This window comes from Populus trichocarpa, chromosome 10, assembly GCF_000002775.5.
Source record: "Populus trichocarpa isolate Nisqually-1 chromosome 10, P.trichocarpa_v4.1, whole genome shotgun sequence".
Lineage (NCBI taxonomy): Eukaryota > Viridiplantae > Streptophyta > Magnoliopsida > Malpighiales > Salicaceae > Populus > Populus trichocarpa.
In genome coordinates, this window is record NC_037294.2 from 17,579,330 (window position 1) to 17,597,247 (window position 17,918).

General features: G+C 36.2%; 3 protein-coding genes across 6 annotated transcripts; 1 reads left to right on the forward strand and 2 right to left on the reverse strand.

The window, feature by feature from the left end:
* Positions 1 to 914: 914 nt before the first annotated feature.
* LOC7481611 (18.1 kDa class I heat shock protein) lies at positions 915 to 1,734 on the reverse strand. Its single transcript, XM_002316124.4, has one exon. It carries the CDS (start codon positions 1,603 to 1,605, stop codon positions 1,138 to 1,140), a length of 468 nt encoding a protein of 155 aa, XP_002316160.2. The 5' UTR covers positions 1,606 to 1,734; the 3' UTR covers positions 915 to 1,137.
* Positions 1,735 to 7,909: 6,175 nt separating this feature from the next.
* Positions 7,910 to 10,631, forward strand: LOC7481612 (uncharacterized). Its single transcript, XM_024609533.2, has 5 exons — positions 7,910 to 8,748; positions 8,881 to 8,938; positions 9,032 to 9,115; positions 9,206 to 9,341; positions 9,793 to 10,631. Exons 1-5 carry the CDS (start codon positions 8,103 to 8,105, stop codon positions 10,081 to 10,083), a joined length of 1,215 nt encoding a protein of 404 aa, XP_024465301.1. The 5' UTR covers positions 7,910 to 8,102; the 3' UTR covers positions 10,084 to 10,631.
* Positions 10,632 to 13,077: 2,446 nt separating this feature from the next.
* On the reverse strand, positions 13,078 to 17,509 carry LOC7464572 (YTH domain-containing protein ECT4). Of its 4 annotated transcripts, none has more exons than XM_024610876.2 (9): positions 17,075 to 17,509; positions 16,606 to 16,670; positions 16,314 to 16,482; positions 16,128 to 16,207; positions 15,434 to 15,889; positions 14,800 to 15,345; positions 14,463 to 14,675; positions 14,210 to 14,365; positions 13,078 to 13,730 (listed from the first exon to the last, which is right to left on the reverse strand). In XM_024610876.2, exons 1-9 carry the CDS (start codon positions 17,115 to 17,117, stop codon positions 13,635 to 13,637), a joined length of 1,824 nt encoding a protein of 607 aa, XP_024466644.2. In that variant the 5' UTR covers positions 17,118 to 17,509; the 3' UTR covers positions 13,078 to 13,634. The 4 variants fall into 4 exon arrangements, with proteins under 4 accessions (XP_024466644.2, XP_002316161.4, XP_024466645.2 ...); XM_002316125.4 differs by having other exon boundaries at positions 13,078 to 13,733; XM_024610877.2 differs by lacking the exons at positions 16,606 to 16,670; positions 17,075 to 17,509 and having other exon boundaries at positions 13,078 to 13,733; positions 16,128 to 16,221; positions 16,314 to 16,463.
* Positions 17,510 to 17,918: the final 409 nt, after the last annotated feature.

Consider the following 17,918-nt stretch of genomic DNA (forward strand, 5'->3'; position numbering starts at 1 on the left):
TAAATTATTTCAAATAAAATAAATAATAATCAAAATAATAGAGATCAAATCTAAAAAAAAAAATGAAAGATAAAGAAATTAAAATAATAATAATTAATATTCATAAATTATTTTAAATAAAATAAGTAACAATCAAAAGAATGAGGATCAAATTTGATAGATAAAAAATTTCAATAAAAAAATGATAAGGGAAAAACAAATAACAATTATAAAAATAAAGACCAAAGTTAATATAAAAATTAAATTTTAAAAGATGAAATTGAAAAATAAATATTCAAAACAAAATATATATATATATAGCAATCAAAAGTTTGAGGACCAAATTTGATATAATCAGCAAATAATATGACATTTCTAATTTTTTCATAATTTTCAGAAAGTGTTTTTCCCCTAAATTTTACAGGAAAATACTTTCCTGGAAACCAAGCCAAATTTTTTTTGATTAGAAATTATTTTTTGTTAACCAACTTTTCTAATAGCAAACAAACACAGTAAAATTTAAGAAAAACAAACATATCTTTAATTAACTAAGTAACTACTGATCTAAAAACAAATAGCTCAGGATCGACGTATAGATTGCCAACCCTTCAACTCTATAGAAATTAATAAGGTCTATACCGGCCGTAATATTTTAAAAAATTCATGATTATGCTGCATCTAAACTTTTTTTTTTTTTTATCACATTTCAGAATAAAAATAAATCCAATAAAAATAGCGCAGAAAACTCGGGATCTAATATTGGCTATATTTGGCATGGCCCTGGTTGGAGGGGGAAGCGTTGACCTTGCTGGGTCAAGTCATGCAAATGCCACTCGGCAAATTTGGGCCCTTAATAAAGACATTCTATCCAGCTCAGAAAGGAGCACTGGACACGATCAAAATGAAGGAAATTTTGTGTGACGTCCACGAAGAAAAAACTTCAAAAAAAAATATATATATATAGTTATTTACAAAATTAATTGACCTTCTGATTCAGCTTAAACTTTTACTAGAACAAAACAAGTCACAGCATATTTACATTCATATTCCCAATCACACGACAGCACAAAATCTTGAAACAAGCCAAAAAAAAGAAAAAATCCACACTATCCCGGAAGATATGAGACCACGCAGCGCTAACCACAACAAGCACAAGATTTAAGCCTTGCAGCAAACAAAACGACCTAATCCCCTGGAAACATGTTTTTCACCATCATCTCCAGAGATTTCTACGGCCTTGTTTTTAGGCTTCGTTTTCAGTTCATCTTTAGGCACTGTCACCACAAGAACCCCATCATGCATTGACGCCTTAATCTCATCAAGTTTAGCATTTTCGGGCAACCGAAACCTCCTTGAAAACCCACCACGTGACCTCTCTTTGCAGTGCCACTTCTCTCCTTTCTCCTCGGCTTCTTCTTTTCTCTCTGCAGTACTTATTTGAAGCACTGTCCCCTCATGAACTTCAATCTTCACGTCCTCTTTTGTAAGGCCGGGAAGATCGATCTCGAATACATGGGCGTGAGGAGTTTCCTTCCAGTCCATTTGGGTCTCTGAGTTTTCGATCAAGAAACCCCGAAATGGATCAAACAAGCTGTTTTGGTTCAAGAGAGAGTGAAGGAGAGACATTTTCTGGTTTTTTTTTTATATATATCTGGCTGTGCTGGAAAGATTTTTTGGCTTAGGAATGTTAGAACGAAGAGTTAGCTACAGACTTCAGTTGTTTTGTTATGCTTGTTTGTTTAAGTATTGCTATTGAAGGTATTTATATTGGATCATGTGGCAGAGACTGGCGAGTTCTTGAAGTTTCTGGTGATAGATTTTGCAAATTATAAGGATTTTGACTCCCAAGGATCATAACGTCGGAAGAGATAATCACACTCCATTTGGTAGTCAACACAAGGGAAGTTTCTGGGGGAACCTAGAAATGGACAAAATAAAAGTTTCGATGTCAAAAAAGTTGTTTAGCTGTGCAATTAATTAATCACAGACATGGAATTTATTAGAAGATTGTAGAACATGCCCCGCGAGAAAACCATGATTTGACAGTGTTCATCAGCAGTTTAATTTAATATTTTATTTAAAAATATTAAATTAATAATTTTTATGTATTTTTTAATAATCTTATTTTTCTAATCTCAAAAATATAAAAAAATACTTTTTTAAAAAATTATAATATAATTTGGATTCTCTTCTAAAAAAATTAAATATTGTATAGTTCTTATCTAAATACAGTTTGGTGTCAACTCACGTACTGAACCAATTCACAAGCCCATTTTCCGTTATTATGTCCAAAAAGGGCAAACTATAAAACCCATACAAAATTACATTAATCACCCAAAACTCACCTTCAAGTTCAAGTGAACATTACAAAAAACCCCTTTTGTATCCAAAATATCCTTCATGTTTTTTAATCTCCCCCCTAACATTAAGGGTGTTTTGGGTATAAAAGAGGAACTTTTATAATATTTCTAGACTCTTAGATGGTCATTATAATCTTATAATACCTTAAAGAATTATTAATTTACCTTATTCAAAATAAAATTTCAATTGTGGTTGTATTTGGACTGTGGTGTCAAAGTTCAAAAATATATTTGGATCAAACTGTAATATTATATTTAAGCTGATTTAATCCACTTAATTTAAATACCTTTTACAATTTAATTTAATAAAACGTGAGATGGACATAGATATTAATCTTCGACATATCCTCTCTCAGTCTGTATTTCTTTTTGTAAAAAATATTCAAAATCAGAATTTATTGGGAAGGAAGCACCTTTAGTTGGTCCTAAATTTGTTTTGGTCGGCGTCGAGTAAAAATCTAAGCAAGACACTTCCCTTTAATAATTGTGTTCGTGATAGTTTGTGTAAGAGGTTCAGTAATTTCAATTTTTTCAGCTATGATTTATTAGAGAAGGACTTCCTTTTATTTAACCCAAGACCCTTCAAATTTTCTAGTAAAAAAAAACATATTAATTCAATTCTTTTTTATATATTTTATTATTATTTTGATATACTAATGTTAAAAATTATTTTTTAAAAAATATATATTTTTAATTAAAAAAACACATATAATAAAGTACACATAAAATAAAAAAACACTTGTCATAGTCTGCCTTCATTAATCTTGAAAGGTATAGCTCAATTATTTGTTTGTTTTTTAAAGATTACTAGTTCGAGTTCCACAAATCTCAGGGCCACTGGAGGCTTACATAGTCGTTAACTTCAGGACCCGTAGGATTAGTCGAGGTGCACCAAGCTAACCCGGACATTCATGTTAAAAAAAAAAAAAATGAAAAAAAAACCTGAAAATGAAGGGCAACTCTCAATCTTATCTGCTCAATCATATAATAAAACATTTATTGAGTTATGAGTAGGAAGACAAGGGCATCTTCCTGCACATTTCCTCATCAATATTGCTCGGGGGATGTCCAAATCCCACCCTACACTAACTTGTTAATTTGTTTGCCGATTCATTTTGTCTTCCTATCAAAGTCACAAGCAAGTTTCTTTTGAGGCCAGAAGTTTTTTGGTTCTTGTCCGTAGCATTCCGACCACTGTTCATCGAATTTACAAACTAAGTAGTTCGCATTTAATTCACTTGAACCCGTACAATTCTTTCGGGACCTAGATAATTCAGAAACATTATAAAGCTAAGGAATTGCTAGCAATATTAGCAGAGAATCTTAAGAGTTTTTAGTGAGAAGACTATAGCCGTTGACTTCAGGCAATCATACTGCATAAGCTCGGTGAATCATCAGAATTTATAACACAAACTGTAGCATATACCATGAAAGATTCCATCATAACTTCAATCTGTAAGAGACCTCCTTGGCAATCTTTACATTCTAAATATATATATTTTTTTATAAAGATGTGCACATTTATTGAATCGAGAAAAGGTAAATGCCAAAATTACAGCCAAAGGCCGAGAAAGGGGAGGGGTGCCCCATCATGGACTCGGGGCAAAAGAGAGCGACGCGAAAGGAAGCCGGCGAAAAAAAGAGAACCCATAAAACTGCAGAATCGGAAGGCCAAACCACAAAGCTGCTGAATGCGAAACCCACCCCATGGCAACACAAAAGCTCAACAAATTAAAGAGAAGACAACTTATTTCTGTCGATACAATCATTCCCCGTCGGCTTTACAAGTCAATTTGATAACTCGTCTGTGGGAAATTTGTTTTTTTTTTTACCAAATTGTTTTGGTTCTTAAAAAAATTGAAAGGCTGGGCCGCGATCTAGAGTTCTATATCTATGGATACAATTCTACAAAGATAAAAAGAAATAAAAAAACCAAGAAATTAATATAAATAAAGGTTACAGCTTTTTAAACCCGGCCCGGTCCAAGACCCGGGTTCCGGGTTTTGACCGGGTCACCGGGTCGTCCGGGTCAATCTCTATTTAAAAAAAATCAAAACGGTGTTGTTTTAGTAAAAAAATTAAAAGTCAATGGGTTGTAACTGAGTTTTTGACCGTGTTTTGTCGGGTCGGCCGGGTCACACCAAACCATAATTTTTTTTATTTTTTATCAACTCGACTCAATTCTAGTTCTAGATCAATCCATCAGTCCGAGTCGAGTTTCATAACTAAGTTAAAGCATTCTAAAATATATCTTTCTAACGGAGAATACAACGTTCGGAATCGCATGTGCTCAGCAAAGAGCTTCACGCACGACTGAACAACACAGTCAATATATATATATATATATATATAGCTAATTTAATCAATAGGCTATATCAATCATATATTTGTCCAAGATTTAAAAAATTTTTTAAAAAAAAATTTAAATTTTTTTTATTTTTTTTATTTCAAATTAAATATTTTAGTATTTTCAAATTATTTTGAAATGATAATTTCAAAAATAATTTTTTTAAAAAAAATAATTTAATGCGTTTATGAGTAATTCTATTTATCTCTACGGGCAAATTTATACCTAAAAGTTTTCATATAAAAATCTCTATCGGTGATGAAATATGTAAAATCTGTTTTGATAATGACAAAATTTCATAGCATTTTGTGTTTCCATTTATCGGACTTTTTGTAACTTATCCAGCGATAAATATATATATATATATATATATATATATATATCGCTGGATAAGTTACAAAAAGCGCGCAAAGAAAAAAAAACATACAAAAAGATACAGAGCTGGTAGCTAGCCTGCTACGTACATCTAACAGTACTACCATTACATGATGCTCCCTCCATTTTTTCTGGCATCCTCGATCTGAACGATCGATCGTGAAAGATTAGAAGCCTCTAGGAAAGGAGGAGAGAACACGTGTGTGTGTGTGTGTGTGAGAGAGATAAAAAGAAAAGAACAATAGGAGTTACAAGAAGACATGTGCACAAGTAGGTTGCAATATTACAAATTATAGTGGCCTGATTTTGCCTCAGTTGTGTCCGAATATTGGCTCTAAACATCAATTATAACCATAAAGTGTCGGTTATATCACATGGGTTGTCTCTCTCGAGTGATAGAAATTATCAAAATATAATCACAGATAATGATACCAGCAGTGAAACAATTCCAGAACTTAAAAAAGATAGTTCGATCCAATCAGGAAAATGGGGAGTTGCCTCTTGAGTTCCTCAATCATTCATAGCGCTTAAAATCAAGAGGTGGTCGGTAATCATTGATCAACGAATGTACCAAGCTATCATGAAAGTGAAAATGGAGAATATAAATTACAGAAACGAATTATATATATATATAAAGAAAAAGAAGGAAGATGCCACGAATGTTTGAGAAAAGGGTTTATCTGATTGCATAGCAGAAATGCAATCTCTCGCATGCATTTTTGGCTAGTGGTAACTCTTTTTATCACGTGGAATGTGGAAAAAGCAGGAATAACAATCAATCGATCAACATTAAGGAATAGTTGTGTTCATTTTTACTGTAATTAGAGCATAATTCTCAAAAAAAGATTAGATAGAGCATCTTTTTTATGTTCACTGCACTTAAAATAGTTAAATCATGAAAAGACTGTTCGAATCTTGGAATGTTAAGGGAGAAACAGAAACAAAGTAGGTGAGGGTTCACAGAACTTGTCTCGACAATCTTACAAGAATCTCAGAAGGGACAAGGGGGGTTAGTGAATTCAAAAAATTTGCTACATGTAATATTTGCAAAGAACAAGGCAAAGGAGACATGGCAAGATTGGATTAAAATTATAGGGCAAAGGACGGACTTGCTGTGATTTCTTTAAAAATCAGAAGAATTTGCTGTGATTTAACAATGTTATGTATCAAGTTTGACTGTCCACCGATTTAAGAGCAGGATCTTCTAATTATTGAAAACAAATCCCATTAAATTTGAAAACGAGTTTTCATCCAGATCAGTTTGGTTTTAGATTGCTCTATGGGTGCACGTGACGATTGACATAGAAGATAAATGCTTGTAACTCTAATCAGCTGGTAAATGAGACATATCCCAAAACTAATATGTCTCGCTCTCTCATGAGCTGTAAAATATTTCTGGCAATCTTATGCTTGAAGGTTCAGGCTACAGAATTCTGGGTAGACAAAAGGAGTAGAGTTATATTCTTTCTTTCGGAAATAGTATAACCTGCAAGTAAGGTTTCCAGCCTTGTGATTTTGTAACAGTATTCGGAGCAGAAGAGCTCAGTTGAGGGTCCACATTCCACAACCCGTGAAACTAAAGGATCAAAGTCATTGAGAAGTCAGGAAAGGACCCATTATCTTCCAGGCAATCAAGATTTGCTGACTACAGAGAACATAAAAGTAATCAATTCCAGCTAGCCACCAAAGTTGCCTAATAGAATGACTTATCAGCTATCAATAAAGAAATTTTCAACAGATAATGCTTCTATCAATGATAGCACTTCTTACCATAATATCATGCTGGATGAAGTGGTAGTAGCTTCCCCATGTTACAGTTTCATAAGAATCAAGTTAACCAAGAAATGCATGTGAAGGTCAGCCTAAAAAATATGCAATCAGGAAAGTTTGCAGATGGGGAAACTGTAGAATTGTTGCAAAGTAAATCATAACCAAACTAGTTAGGAATCTACCGGGCTAGTGCTTGCAGGTGTTCCAGGGGTTAAGCATTTAGGTACTATAAAATGTGAAGAACAAGGGGGTGGAATTGGGAAATTGGGTTTGACATTATTGGTGCTCTTCTTATGTTGGCAAGTATTTACTTGTGATACGCTGATGATGGAGACCTCCTAAAGGGAAACGGATGCAGTCCAATTTGACTGGAAAGCATATACGTGACAAGCCACTTCAAGAATTTGCATAAACATGTGAGCTATTGTTATATTAAATTTCATAAAGGTCTTGAATGGACTTCTAATCCTTTTTGTTTTTGATTGGTTACAACAGCTAAATCATAACCAAAATCAACCTCTAAAAGGTTCTTAATCTGTGCTCACAACAAAAGTTTTTGATTTTGTGCTTATAAAACTCAAAAGGAAATCCTGCATGTTACCTTCCAATATTCACCCACCAAAACAAGGCGAGAGAGAGAGATTCCCTCCAGCTAAAAAGAATAGATCAATGATTGGTCTTTTTCTTGCATTGTTACCTTCCTTATCCACCACTCCAGCCTGATATCCTGCGAGGTGTGAGAGTCATATATGCATCGCCAATAAAGTGGCACCACTAGGGGAAGTTCCAAGAAAAAGCATTTCTGTATATTTTGCATACATCTCAACTAACAAATCCCCCCTTGCCAGTCTCTTGATTCTATCTCCCTCTCTAACAATAACTCAGTTTCAATATAAAATAACAGCAATTAGTGATAACAATTAACAGGGAGATAGATTAATTAATCAATGCCAATTGGGCAAATCAGATGCGTGTCATGATCACCCCTCGTGGCCTAGTTAACAAAAAGTAATGCCCTTCACTAGAGTTTGTATGGCAGACCCCAACCTCCCCATGTTACAATTTACACTTTATATGTCCCCACTCCTTCCCTTTTTTATAACCTCACATCCCTCCCCTTACCTCCTTCAATCTCTCATCAACTCTCCCTTTCCCTCCTTCATCAACAATCCCTCTTTGTTCCAATCTTTTCATAAGCCCTCTTGTCACATACCACTCATACTTTACACATTAACTTGGCTAAAAATCCCTGGAACACATTTTCTAGAAAAATGTGCAGCTCTAACGCTAAGGTGACCACAGGAGTTGAAATAACACCAGCAGTGGCCAGGATCAATGGCCGGCCAGTCCTTCAACCTACATGTAATCGTGTACCTACGCTTGAAAGGCATAATTCTCTAAAGAAAACAGCACCAAAGTCTCCTCCTCCTCCTCCACCGCCACTACCTCCACCAACTTCTGCTAATAAGACCAACAAGGCCTCACCTCCTTTATCCCCAAAGTCAAAGTCCCCCAGATTACCAGCTATTAAGAGAGGGAGTGATGCTAATAGCTTGAATTCAAGTTCTGATAAGGTCGTGATTCCAAGAAGCACTGCAAAGACACCGATTTTAGAGAGAAAGAAGTCGAAAAGTTTCAAGGAAACTAGTGTTGGGAGTGGAGCACTTTCTTCTTCTATTGAGGCATCGTTGAGTTATTCTTCTTCTTTGATCGTGGAGGCACCAGGGAGCATTGCTGCCGTGAGGAGAGAACAAATGGCACTCCAACATGCACAGAGAAAGATGAGAATTGCTCATTATGGAAGATCGAAGTCCTCCAGGTTTGAAGCTAAAGTTGTTCCTGTTGATTCTTCAATCAATGTGACAACAAAGACTGATGAAGAAGAAAAGAGATGCAGTTTTATCACAGCAAATTCAGGTAAGGAAAAGTATGAAATGAGTTGACCAAATGTTTGTTAGATTCCTGTGGTTGAATTTGGTGAAAATAATTTTAAACTTGAATGAGACATCCTCTAATTATGCTCCAAACTTCCAACGTTTTTGTGCTTAGATCCCATCTATGTTGCATACCATGATAAAGAATGGGGAGTTCCAGTCCATGATGACAAGTAAAGACTCTGCCTTGGCCTCTGTCCCTTCATTTCTCTGTCCAGTTCAATTGCAAACGAATAAGTTTTTTAACATTCCTAAATTTCTTACAGGATGTTATTTGAATTGCTAGTTCTAAGCGGTGCTCAGGTTGGCTCGGATTGGACTTCAATCTTGAAGAAACGCCAAGATTTCAGGTGGATTATTTTTTTTTTAAAAAAGCCACTGAATTCCTTTGTCTCATTGTTTCTCAGAATTAACAAAAGCTAATGTTTCCTCTTCTGCAGGGATGCATTTTCAGGATTTGATGCAGAAATTGTGGCCAACATTACTGAAAAACAAATGATGTCAATCAGTGCAGAATATGGGATTGAGATTAGCCGAGTCCGAGGTGTTGTGGACAACTCTAAAAGAATTCTCGAGGTAACTAATAAATCTAGCATCGAAAGTCGCAAATCATTTCGTCTTTTTCATAATCCGCTCCGGTCCCTTCTTTTCATGGCACTCCTGTTGTATATAAAAACGTATTCTTGATTATTCAAACTTCAAAAGAACCTTTTTTATTCGGTTTAAAAAGAACATGTTTAAGAGTTCATGATTAAGAAAAGATGCAATCTCTTGATTAATGTCAACAGCTTGTTAATTAGTCTTCCCTTTTTCCTCTTTTTTTGGTGAAAAGTAGCTGGCAAGCAAGCTGCGATCCCTTCCTGCTTTTAAATTCATGGCGTGCCCCACATTTTCTGTTAATAACCATGCAACGAAGGGACCCGTTGTTATTTAATTAGACCTTGTTTTATTTGAAAATTTATAGTCTCAATTGCTAAAAACCATGTGGTTGCTAATGTTTCTTGTAATAAACTTTGTGTCCTTACAGATCAAAAAGGAGTTCGGGTCATTTGACAGATACATATGGACATTTGTGAATAACAAGCCTTTCTCCAACCAATACAAATTTGGGCACAAGATTCCAGTTAAGACATCAAAATCAGAAACTATAAGCAAAGACATGGTTAGGAGGGGGTTCAGGTTTGTTGGTCCAACCATGGTTCACTCTTTCATGCAAGCTGTAGGGTTAACCAATGACCACTTGATCACCTGCCACAGGCATCTTCCATGCACCTTAATGGCAGCCCGCAGGCCTACCGAGGCACAAGCTGATCAATAGACTCAAACTGACATTTAAAGGGGGACACAGAAAAATTAACAAGACATAAAGAATATATGCTATAATGCATGTGTAGTTAAGCTCATTCTCTGACTTGGAATGGTTGTGTATAATATTAGATAGGAAGAAATATTAAAAGGGTTTGTGACTAGTCACTTTGTGAGATGCTGTGAGATTTTTCTTTTAAATTTGTTTCTAATTACAGTTTGAGTGCGCGGTGAAATAGATTAGAGAGAGGAAAGGTTGGCATAGTACTGTTGTGGTGGAGGAGACAGGTAGCATGTGCAATTGGGAGGTAGTGGCATGTGTGGGTTGCCAGTCTCTTTTTATTCCATGTGACCTCTCACACTCTACCTTATTCGAGGGGTTTTCCTTTAACAGGCTGTGTGAGATACTCGTTGAAGGAGGGTAGGGCCACCTACTATCATCCCCACCTCCCTCTCTTTCTATGTGTTTTGAGCTATAATTCTCCTGTATTTTTAACCTTTTTAGCTTCTGAGAGAATATTATACTCCAAATGTGAAATGTATCTTTGATTTGGTGTGGCATTTTCAGTGTTCTTCGATGCATTTGTCATGTGCTTCCCTTTAAAATTTATCTTTCTATAATTTCTAGCCATATATGGATTGGATGAGATATCTTCTCCATGTGCCCACTGTCTATTTCATACGCTCTAAGTTCTATCACAGAAACGCATTTTGCTATAAAATCAGACACCAGCATAATGCAGAGAGAGAAAATACGACGTAAGATACACCAAGCCATTCTTGAATATAACAGAGGAAAATTGATGGATACAGAACAATGAGCTAGGCCCTCGTTTATTACAAGGAAAGAAGCAAGATTGTGCATGATTTTAGAGTTTCAAGCTTCAACATAAACGATAATAGATGAATTTAATGGGTTCTTGGTGAGAATCTGACTCGTTCTCTATACTCTAGCATCATATAGAAGGAGAACGATGCGTCAGTCCGTAAACATTTACTAAGAAGTATGTAATAAAACACTTCTGCTGAAATAGTTGAATACTTTGCAATATAAACTTTAAGAAGTCAAATCGATGACTAATTCATGTGACGAGTAAGAATATGTTCGACACGGTTTTTGAATTATGACATTTAATTTTAAGTCATGTATAATTAACTTGAGAACTTTCTGTACTCGAGATGTCATTGCATGAGAGCTTCCCAGCACCATTTTTTCATAACCACCTTAGTTTCATAAGTATAATAATCTGTTAGTTGTAATCTAAAACCACTATTCTTGTTGAGTTATAGCCCAGAATTGCTATAAAACAGTCACATCCTTCTTGAGTTAGATCTTATATAAATATAAACCACGCATGGCATGAGGTATTTATGACTATAGCAACAAGAAAAAGATGTAGTTCTAACTTGCAAGATCAAAGTACGGGATCTTCACCAGAATACGCATATACTCTGTTTCATATAGTAGTCACTGATTAGCAGCAGAAAAGATACTGGGTTTAGGCTGTAGTCGTAACTAAGTGTTCAAAGACAAAGGGTAAAGCTGAGATCAGCGAATGAGCCGCATCCCAGATAGCCAAATCTGGCTGTTCCCCAACTTGTTGAAAAGTAAACGAGTCAATAATTAAGCCAGCAGTTTCCCAATATCACAGCATACAGATTTAAGCAAGATATAAGCAATTTCTTCTGATTCCATGCATAAAATCCGTGGCCTGCAAAGACTTTGAGCAAAATTGCCTGACGAATAATGCCTGGTCACCCAAGCTTTCTACTTTGACCCACTTTGGGCAGCCACTAATGTCCAGTATGAATACCTGAAAACCAGCAGTTCTTCTACAACCATGTCTATTGCCTGGCTACAAGACTTCGGCATTCTCATGACCATTGGAATATCACCGCATGACTCAACTAGATAGCTAGTTGCATAAAATTCAATGATTTGCCAATATCCAAACCCTTGTCTAACTTGCTGCCACTCTCCATTTCGAGGTCATATACCCTGAGTAGTCAACACATAGAAACATGCCCTTCGATATTATCATGTCTGCAGGGCAAGCGGGACAATCCTTGACGGGTGTCCAAAACAAGCCCTTCGGTCTACAAAACAAAACAGACCCCCGAACAGAAGTAGCCCTTCAACTGTGAGGAAGTCCGACGAAGGCTTGATGAACTTGAAGGCAATTTCAATAAAAACGACTCGTGACATTAAATCTCTATATTTTAGGAGTGAAATCACGTCCCCAGTGAATGGATTGTAATCGTACATGCAACTGTAATTATCCGAGATTCACTTGAACTATCCTCTAATCCAAGCCAAGCGTAATGTGGAATGACAAGTTCATAAACTTTCCGGTCTAGGAGATTAAAAAACCGACCAGCATATGGACTTTGTATCACCATAAGCAGGTGTACGAAGTTCAAGAATTCGAGGTTCTAGATCAGGAAACGCTACTATGGCAATATATATACATGATGCACAAACAACACCGAACCAGAGATTCTTAGGCAGTAGCAGTTATATGTTGTTTGATTTATATTTTACTGGTGAGACAGCAGCTATTGCCAACACAGAAGTAGATGCGTCAGAGCTAGCTAGTTCCAGTGGAGCAGAGGCAGAAGCGGTTAGACAGGTATCACCTGCAAGTAACACCTCTACTGTTGTGAATTTAGCAGAGAAAGCTAGGCAGAGGGCTATGCTGAGACACGGTGGAGGTGGAGCTCCAACAGCGCTTTCTCCTCAAAACACTAGGCCGTGGGAGAGTTCTACGTGGTCGACCAGGACGTGGACAAACTCCTAGTCAACAGGGTCAATTAGGATTTTACACGGTTTTATTAAACCCGAGCTTGCAGACTTTTCTTTTTGGGAAATTATTCAGCAAGTACATATGGCGTGGGAATTTAGACCGAAGCGAAAGTGCACAGAATCACATAGCCCTTGGATTATTTTGTATGAATAGCAAGCGTGAATAGAAAAAAAATAGCATCAATATAGAATAGCAAGCGTGAATAGAAAAAAAATAGCATCAATATAGAAAACTACTCGCATTTTGGGAAGGATTATCAGGTTTAGCCACCACCAGAAACACCCTTCTTTCTAGTTTACAATTTCTTTTTCTTTTTTTTCTTTTTATTAATGTAATAATCAAACCTAAATAAAAGCCTACCCAACCCTTCACCGCTTAGGAAACAAATCCCAAGGGCATAACCACATTAAGAATTTCCACCATTTTACAGAGGGTAGAAAACCCACGAAAGAAAGGGACAAAAAATCAAATTGAAAGGAAAAAAAAACAATAAAAGAAAACTACATAATACCCCAATGTTAGTGGGGGGGATGCGCTTTCTCATATGATACAGAAAAGGAACCACTTCGAGTGTCGCCAAGGCATCCCCTCCTAGAAAAAATTTTACTCCCAGTACCTCACAACAAAGGATCTTCGTTTTTTTTTTTCCCCGAACGTTCCCCATTCAGGTGGCTTTTGCATCAGCAGCAATGGCTGTATTTCCACAGCTCCGAATTCAACTGCTGTTTTTAGGAACAGGGTTTATCGGGATTTTAATCCGTCATTCTTTTGTGTTGTCTCCAACCCGAGTGTCCACCTTGTTTTTTGTAGCAGATATATCTATCGACTGAAAACCAGAGATCAATTCATTTGTTTTCTGCTGCCAAATAGATGAGAAAATCACAAAATTAATAAACCACCACTATATCAAATAAAAAATCATGTTAGAATAATACAACAATAAGCGAGAACATGTGAGCATGTCTGAAGGAGAGGAAAACTTGGCATGATTACAACACTTTTTAAGAACAGAATAAAGCCAAATCCCAATTTCATATCTTTAATGGCATAACATTGTCCACTATCTTGTTGTATGGAGAACCATTCTTTATCCTTTAGTATTTTATGGGAAGAGAATCAAATACAGAATCTTAAGATGCAACAGCTTCACGCCATTAGCCATTGATTTTGACAGCAAATATGATTCTCAATCCTCCAAAGATTATGATGACAAGATGGTCTACTAATGAATGCACTCACCAAAACAATCCATAAGATTTGAAGGGAGAAAAACTAAAGACAATCAATACACAAATACGTAATAAAAAAAAGAAGGAACAACGGTAGGAAGCTAACCTGTTTGTGATCAAAATGGGATATCAATGACCTTGGTCTTCTCTCATGCATCACCTTCTGGCGACTTTCATAAAAATCGAAGTCATCCAATATTGATGTCTTTGAAACATAGTTCTTGAATATGTTCAGAATTTCAATACCTTGAGGAAATTTTACCTGAAATGGGAGAGATGGTTAAAATTGGTTCAAAGAGAGCACAGAATTCTCACAAGAACAAAAGACCAGCAGCTAAAAAATGGTTAGTCAAGCACACCTCCTGTGTGTCTCTGCTATTTGTCACCGGCTTGTTCTCATTATTTTCAAGTATTATATGTCGTAGTTGCGGGTTTGGAATATCTTTAATGATATGCCACTTGACTGGGAAATAACCATTCCACTTCTCCTGTTGCCAGAAATCCATGTTTTTATTGAAATCAACACGACCAGTCATTTCTGCAACTCCACAGAACTGGCCACTTGCATTTACCTAAATCAGCCAATAAAATTCAAATAGAAATGCATCAGTACATTAACACGGAGAAAATAATGGAGCACAGTAGGTAGTGCCTGAAACTCAGGTGCCAAAATTATAATAAAATTCAGGTGCGTACCGAAAAGAAAAGAAACACAGGGCAACTGCAGCCTATCTGTGCTATCTTCTGTTGCGAATCTAGATATGCACTATTCAGCCTCTTATTTCCATTAGGAGTACTGGCCCACACATTGTACTTGATGCTTTTATGAATATCATCTTCACTGTAAGATTTGATAACAAAGAAAAATGCATGATCGTAGTTGGTTGGAAAGTCAGGAAGGTTATATTGATCCCTGCTAATAACTGAAGTTATGCTGTTACTGTTTCCGTTCCCACCAGGAGCCAAAGATTCAGCAGCATTACCTCCAAATGCCACAGAACCTTTTGCATTGGTTGTCCTGGGACCATGATTCTGCTCATTAAGCAATGCATCATTGATGCCATTGGTCTTGCTTCTTGTTTTCAGCTTTTCATTGCTTCCCCAACCCCTTGCATTTGCCTTAATAGTGTTATTTGGATAGAGCACTGCACCCTTCCCTGGATTATAAGATGGAAACTTTGAAAATGGAAAATACCCTTTGCCCAGTACATCTGACTGGAATGGAGAGACATGCTGTGAAGCCTGAAAGTAGAGGGGAAAAGAATCATCAAAACAACCTCTAAAGGAAAAGACACGAGGACATACTGCAAAGTATAAAGAACTGAAATACCTTGCCCGGTAATTTTAACTGGTTACGCATGCCATGACCAGATGAGACATCCAGTGCTGGAAGGGAAGTCTTAGTTTCTAACGATTTGCTTAAGTCAGAAGGCAGTGCCTTTTTTGATACAGGACCACGAGGGTTACTAGGTGAAGACCTGTTAGGTTTAGTTCTAGGAGTTTCCAGAACTCCGCTGTGGCCATAATTCCCTAATGTTCCATGCCCAGCAAAAACAGATGGGTCCCATAGGTGTGGTAAAGACTCTCCATAGGGAACAGGAGTTGGAATATATCCAGGGGAAGGAATGGATGGTTGGAACACGGAGCTTGGTGAATATGGTGATTGAGCAACAAATTGTCCATCAATGCCAATCATGCTTACAGGCACATAAGTGCCGTAAGAGCTGTAATTATGGTGTATCCCTGGCATGAAGTACATCAAAGACCCATTATCTGCTTGCATAACCTAGGGGAAGCAAGCGTGAATGTCAGATAACCTGCTTGCATGATTTGATAAAAAAACACGAATGACACATTTGTTGCCATTGAAATTATGCTTTTTATGCTCAAAAGATTTCCAAAATTCAGTTAACTACCTTGACAGTGACTATCAAGTAGACAAAAATAAAAGACCTAATTAAAGAAGAAAAGGAATGATTGTTTCCATATCATTAATGACCAGTACAAAGATTAAAATTCCTTACAGGGTATTGAAGTTCTGTTCCATCACCAGCCACGTAGTATACTTGGTCATTAGACCCTCCTCCAAAAGTAGCATCATAACCTGGTAAAAAGCTACTGTAAGAAATGAAAACATTGATGCATAATCAATAGACATACACAAACAAAAACAATTGATCGTACTTCTTCATCTGTTGAAACAAACAAACCTGGATAGTAATATCCGTAGTAGTAGTTCTCAGCTGGATATGGCAAGGCCTGATCTGTAGTCAGGGAGTCATGATCGAACACATCATCTTCTTTGACACTCCCAGTTGCATCTCCTGCCGAAGAAATACACGACGTTGCATCTGATGGGCTCCCATCCTTTGAAGGGACCTAAATTAAAATAAATAAATAAATAAACAGATTCATAAATTAATTATTTCGATCGTTATTTATACATAAGAATTCAAATTCAATCAATGGAAACTAGGGATGAGTTTATAGGCGCTAAATTACCGTATTAGATTCGGAGAGTTCTAGAGAAGGATCAACCTTAAGATTCCTCATCATTTCTTCTATTGCTGATAATCATTAATTAAAAGAAAGAAAGAAAAAAACAAAACAAAGTCAAAAATCAAATAATTAACCACACAGCAATAACATATAATAAAAAATATATATATCTGCAATATCAATTCTAAAAAAAAAAAGAAAAAAAAAGTACTCAGATCTGCACAATTATTGAACACGTAAAAAGGTGAGAAAAAACACTTAATATCCAGCAGGCCGGTTATTGCTGTATTCAATAAGTCTTTTAAAAACAACCAAATAACAGAAAACAAAAAAAAAAAAAAAAGTATATCAAATTCATAAACTCGTTTTAATTTTTTTCTTTCTTTCCGGACAAAATTAATTAAAGTTAAAACTCATAACTCTATCATAATCCGACGAATAATACAATACACACATACAGAGAGAGGATTACGTTTATGAGGAGACTGTTGTTGTTGTTGTTGTTGTTGAGCCATAAGAACTGAAGTCAATAGTAGGAGCAGTGAAGCAGAAGGATCCAAACACGGTCTTAAAAGGCAAGGCAGCCTCTTCCTATATCAGAGATCCTAAAGTGGAAAAAGGAAAGAAAGACACAAACAAATTGAAAAGATAGCGAATAAATCGAAGGACCGGAGAACGCGTTGTGTTGTTCTAACGAACTCTGATTTTTGGATATTTTTACTGGCCGGAAATATCGGGATAATGATTGTACTCTGATTCCGCTTTTTACAGAGCAGGCCCGAAATATCGGACACCAAAAATACACTGTAATAATACTGGGAGAGAGTGTTACTGAAATGGTGTGTTTTTCCTGTGATGATTGATTGCTTGCTTGAAGGAGAGAGGAAGGCGAAATGAAGGGAGAGGGAAATGCTTTCAGGAATATTAGTAAGGGAAAGGGACGGCGGAGAGGATGACACGTCAGTTATACGTCAGATAGATCGAATGGACGGCTCTTTTTATTTTAGTATTTTTAATAACAATTGTTATTTTTAATATGCTATTATTCATTTTATACATGTTATTTAATTTATAAAAAATTGTCATTTACCTGTTTTTATTTGAAAAAAAAGGACTATTGAGGCTTTTTATTATTATTATTATTATTGCCGTGTTGTGATCATATTTGTCATCTTTTCTGTTTGGACCCTGCCATTCGAAGGTGCGAACACGATTGTTGAGAGGCACTCTATACTCTCCCCCACTCAGTTATTTTCCTTGTTTTACATGCTCGTAAAGCGTTCAGCCTGCTTCCACTGTGGGCAAAGTTTGAATCT

What these genes read in the sequence shown, in the direction of transcription:
- LOC7464572 (XM_002316125.4), bottom strand. Translation starts at nt 17,117, where the DNA reads ATGGCTCAACAACAACAACAACAACAACAGTCTCCTCATAAAC. An exon ending in CTACGGATATTACTATCCAG is followed by an intron (nt 16,208 to 16,313) that starts GTTTGTTTGTTT and finishes GCTTTTTACCAG; the next exon opens with GTTATGATGCTACTTTTGGA. An exon ending in GAACAGAACTTCAATACCCT is followed by an intron (nt 15,890 to 16,127) that starts GTAAGGAATTTT and finishes TGCTTCCCCTAG; the next exon opens with GTTATGCAAGCAGATAATGG.
- LOC7481612 (XM_024609533.2), top strand. Translation starts at nt 8,103, where the DNA reads ATGTGCAGCTCTAACGCTAAGGTGACCACAGGAGTTGAAATAACACCA. An exon ending in AAGAAACGCCAAGATTTCAG is followed by an intron (nt 9,116 to 9,205) that starts GTGGATTATTTT and finishes CCTCTTCTGCAG; the next exon opens with GGATGCATTTTCAGGATTTG. An exon ending in ACTCTAAAAGAATTCTCGAG is followed by an intron (nt 9,342 to 9,792) that starts GTAACTAATAAA and finishes GTGTCCTTACAG; the next exon opens with ATCAAAAAGGAGTTCGGGTC.
- LOC7481611 (XM_002316124.4), bottom strand. Translation starts at nt 1,605, where the DNA reads ATGTCTCTCCTTCACTCTCTCTTGAACCAAAACAGCTTGTTTGATCCA.